The sequence below is a fragment of the Entelurus aequoreus genome, linkage group LG22 (genome assembly GCF_033978785.1).
Source record: "Entelurus aequoreus isolate RoL-2023_Sb linkage group LG22, RoL_Eaeq_v1.1, whole genome shotgun sequence".
Taxonomy (NCBI): domain Eukaryota; kingdom Metazoa; phylum Chordata; class Actinopteri; order Syngnathiformes; family Syngnathidae; genus Entelurus; species Entelurus aequoreus.
In genome coordinates, this window is record NC_084752.1 from 25992855 (window position 1) to 25997854 (window position 5000).

A 5000-nucleotide genomic window follows, 5' to 3' on the forward strand; every position below is an offset into this window, starting at 1 on the left:
GTTTCCACACAGACATATTAAGTAGCGTACTGCACGTTGTGTAAACAATACTCAAAATGCCGGACATTTGAGGCATTTAAGAAACTCCGCCCCGAAAGCTCCGCAAAAGAGGACATGTCCGGTGAAAAGAGGACGTATGGTCAGTCTATCGTAGCCCGTTAGCTGCTAGCATGCTAGCAAAAGAGGACATGTCTGGTGAAACCGGGCTAGGTCCTGACCATACGTCCTCTTTTCACCGGACATGTCCTCTTTTGCGGGGCTGTCCGGGCGGTGTTTCTTAAATGCCTCAAATGTCCGGCATTTTGAGTTAGGGTTGCGTGTATTAACAATGTACGTTCAGGGTTAAGAAGGTTAAAAACAAAACAAATTGTGGAGGTGTGCGCAGCAGCATTCGTGAGGGAGGGGCAGAGACAGAGAGCGAGAGAGTTATGATAAACGCGCATGCGTCGCCAGGCTCTGCTTTTTATCCATAGATTTATCAGATTCAATTTTTTGTGTCCTTGTTTTATTTGGCAAGTTGAAAGAACATGGCGCCAGTATGCTGTTTTTTTTCAATAAAATACTGGAAAGGATAGAAATTTAGTTTGTCTCTTTTATCCGATTATCAATCGATTAATCGAAGTAATAATCGACAGATTAATCGATGATCAAATTAATCGTTAGTTGCAGCCCTACAGGTATACTTTTGAAAGTGTCAGGTAGAGAGTTCCATAGTTGTGGTCCTTTTATTGAAAAGGAAGTCAGGACACCCACAATACTGGGAGGAGAAGATGCAAATATAATCATTCAGCATGCACACTGTGATCTATCAAGGCTGATCACTGTTCTGCGAGCGCTATTTTACGTCTGAGAAATACGTGCAAACTGACACAGTTAACACACACGGCTGTGAGAAAACGTGTGCTCGTGCGGCAAAGGCAGACAACGGACATATAACCCTTTATTGTACGGGCGTAGGTCAACATATAGAATATTAGACATATCGTCTATTCAGCAATATCATTTTATAATTTTTAGCTGCTGGATGACTTAAAGGGGCTGTTGTAATTTACTCAAAGCAAACATAATAACAAGAACAACATTGGCTAGTTTATGTTATTGTTAGTGGTTTAACAGAATGCTTTTAAAACTGTCTATATTTTTCACAATAACTAACATTTTTTACCGGCTCCAATAAAATGATTAGCGTTTACGGTGGTCACTCACCGGGTCTCGTCAACACTACGCGCAGGGGGCGTGTGCACACATACAAAAGCAGTCCAGTAGAAGCAACGAACAATTTGCAGTCATGTTGTTATTATGATAGAATTTACATTCAATAATAGCTAGGGCTAACTTTTCAACTCAATATCATTAGTTATCAACACACAAAGCTAGAACACGTGCATTTGTTACGTACGTAACGTAGCTTCGTCATTACATCCCAGAAGCTGTAAAAGAGCGGGATATAAAATTGGAAAGTTAGCGCCCTCCAGACATCTGTGTAAATGTTGCAAACAAACCAATTAAATTGATGCGTTTTGGCATTTTTTTTTTATTAATTAAATTTTTTTTTCCATTAAGGATATACATTATTAAAATATATCGGCCATATGAAAAAAAATATTTCAATGTGTTTTTTCTGGCGTTTGGGTCATTCCATATGCATGAATGCACTGCGGTGTTGTAATGGACCACCGCCTTGATGCAGAGCGTCAGATTTTTGTTGTCTATAGATTACGATTGTATATTGCAGTTATAGATGTTTGGTGTTAGTTCAACAACATCGCACACAGGTTGGAGAGTATAATACAATGAATGTGGAGGGAAAAAGGTGTAGTACCGCTACTACACGCAAAAACCTCATTTGAATAAGGCGGTCTGCACCACTTTTCAATAGCACACACAGTTTGATTGATTGATTGATTGATTGATTGAAAATGTTATTAGTAGATTGCACAGTACAGTACATATTCCGTACAATTGACCACTAAATGGTAACACCCAAATAAGTTTTTCAACTTGTTTAAGTCGGGGTCCACGTTAATCAATTCATGGTATTAGTATCAGTATTAGTAGATCACACGAAACATGTCCACGAATAGTACATGCAATGTTATAGTTTGCACACGCTGTTTAGCAGGTGGTATTTGGATCCTAGAAGATTAGGCCGTCATTTTTTGTGATTTGTTTATAAAAACAATGGAGTGCAATTTAAATAATTGATTAAGTATTTTAGTTCATTATTAACAGCAATTGTTGCTAGGCAGAATTCTAAGAGAACAATCATACCTGCCCCTTAAGTGAAGGAAAAAGCATTGCCACGTCCAGGTCCGTGTATGTCATGGTCATTGAACGGTTTTTTTTCATAAATGGAAATTGAAAAACAAAAAAATAGAGAGGTTTATAATAATAACAATAGATTGTATTCGTAAAAAGCACTTTACATTGAGCATACAACCTCAAAGTGCTACAGTGTATTAAAAAAATAAAAAAAATAAAAAAATATAAAAAATATATAAAAATAAAAACTAGACCAGCCTAATAGCTAGAACTAGTACGCATATATCTAAAAAAAGGCTTTTTTTTTTTTTTTTTTTTTTTTTTTTAAAAAGAAGGGTTTATTTGAATTCTGTTTCAAAATACAAAAAACAAATTTGAAAAACGAAGTGTTTTTCTTTTTTGCTGTTGAAAAGCAATAACAAAATATAAAAACGGTATCATTTTGTATTTCAAAATTGAAAATTGTAAATTCTTAGTAAACAGGAGCGAAAAAAACAGACCAAAATGGATGTTTTCTCATTTGTAGACACGGGAAAGTTTTATTTTCTATGTAAAGGCGGGGATAATTACTACAAATATCCATGTGCCTGTGACATTGGCTAAAATGTCTTTGGAGCCCCACACAGAAAATATTTTAGACATGGCACAACGAGAACTGACATCTGTAGAAATATATACGCACATATAAACTGAAACTGAAAAACAGACCAAAATGGATGGTTTTTTTTATATATTCCGACACCAAAACCGGAAACAGCGATTTTAAAGACAGGACTGTGGTCTGGCCTCTAGGAAAATCTGTACTGTGGAGTGTGATCAGATTCGTTTTGTCCTCCACTTTTGTGTGATATGTGTGTATAGATATCTGTGGTTGTCCATTCTCGTACCATGTCTAAAATAATTTCTGTGTAAGCCTCAAAATACATTTTAGCCAGACACAAGGGTACTGTAACTCCCCCGCTTTTACTTTGAAATTAAAAACTTCTGGGTGTCAGACTTTAAAAAAGCTTTTGTTTGGTCCGTGTACTTTCCCGTTCATTCTATTTCCAATTATTAAATGCAAATCAAAAAATGTATTTCGGGCCATTTTTTCTATTTTAATTTCTGAAAAAAAGTTTGACAACTATTTAATGACACTTTTTAAAAACGACAAGACTCCTGCTGAACAAAGATGTTACCGTTATGCTAAAAACATGCTAAACGCAAAGGAAAAGCTAAAATACTGCTTCCAGTTCAATTTGTCATCACACAGATAAACAAGCATTTTTGCATTTTGGATGAACATATATTAGATTTTTGTGTTTGTTTGGAAAAATAAAAATCCATAAAAGGAAAACTGCACAAAATGCAATTTTATGGCAATATTTTAATGAAAATCAACCCTTTTTTGTTTGTTTTAAAATCTGCCATATATAATACAAATTTAAAAACGGCACTAATTTTGTTTTTGGTCGGTTTTTCCATTTCTGTTTACTGGCGATCCTCATTTTTCTTTTATGAAATATAAAACGAAAATCAAATCATTTTTTTTATTTAGTTGTTGCTTTTTAACACCAAAAAAGAAACACGTTTTTTTCAGTTTTCTTTTTTCTTTTTTAATTGAAATTAACCAGTCGTTTTTTGGTTTTCAATTTCTATTCATGATAATAAAATTCAATGACCAAAACACAAACTGGTCCGTGTACCTTCCGTTCATTTTATTTCCAATTCTGAAACGCAAATCAAAAAAACTAAATTAGGGCTGTTTTTGGATTGTTGTTATATATGGCAGATTTTAAAACAAACAAAAAAGGGTTGATTTTCATTAAAATGTTGCCATAAATTTGGATTTTGTGCTGTTTTTCTTTTATGGATTTAAATTTTTCCAAATAAACACAAAAATCGAAAAAAAATGTTCATCCAAAATGAAAAAATGCGTGTTTATCTGTGTGATGACAAATTGAACCGGAAGCAGTATTTTAGCTTTTCATTTGCGTTTAACATGTTTTTAGCACAACGGTAACATCTTTGTTCAGCAGGGGTCTTATTGTCGTTTCAAAAAAGTCTCATTAAATAGTTGTCTAACTTTTTGTTTCAAAAATGAAAATAGAAAAAATGGGCCGAAATTTGTTTTTTTTAATTTGCATTCAAGAATTGGATATAGAATGAGAGGGAGGTACACGGACCCAAACTGACCACTAAACCTTATGAATGGCACAAACAGAAAGTCAGACATTCAAATAAAATGATGATGAAAAGTCAAAGTTGGGATATACACTCATACTTTTGGGAGAATGTTTGTATTTTTTAACGTCTTCCTATTATGTTTAACTTATTTTTAGACCATTCGATTTGACCTTAGAGGTTCCACTGTAGTCCACAAACAGTATTTTTATGATTCATAGTGTAATTTAGTTGTATACAGAAGAAAACAAGTCAACATAAAGTGCATATTAGAGAGAAAGGGGGACCTCTGGTGGTCCTCCAATACACACACCACTCCTCTGAGGACATGAGGACTCTCAGGCATCAGTTGAGTGAAAGGGATGTAGGAGGGAAGGAAGGAGAGAAGTGGAGGTGAAACCACGCCCACCTTGTTTGTCCCCCGCCTCGCCTCTCCACCACTGTCCCCTCCACCCTTCTGTTCCTCCTCCTCCTGTCGCTTTGTGACGATGTGTTACAGGGGACCCCTTTGTCATTTTTACGCTTGTGTCCCTCTTCTCTGCCATCCCCCATCCAGCATGCTATCGCTTTTTGTT

General features: G+C 35.4%; 1 protein-coding gene across 1 annotated transcript in view; it reads left to right on the plus strand.

The window, feature by feature from the left end:
* Positions 1 to 4753: 4753 nt before the first annotated feature.
* LOC133639904 (calmodulin-regulated spectrin-associated protein 3-like) overlaps positions 4754 to 5000 on the plus strand; it is a 40867-nt gene continuing 40620 nt past the window's right edge. Inside the window, exon 1 of the mRNA XM_062033589.1 lies at positions 4754 to 4789. Coding sequence (XP_061889573.1) covers positions 4754 to 4789 — 36 coding nt within the window. The remainder of the gene's footprint in view (positions 4790 to 5000) is intronic.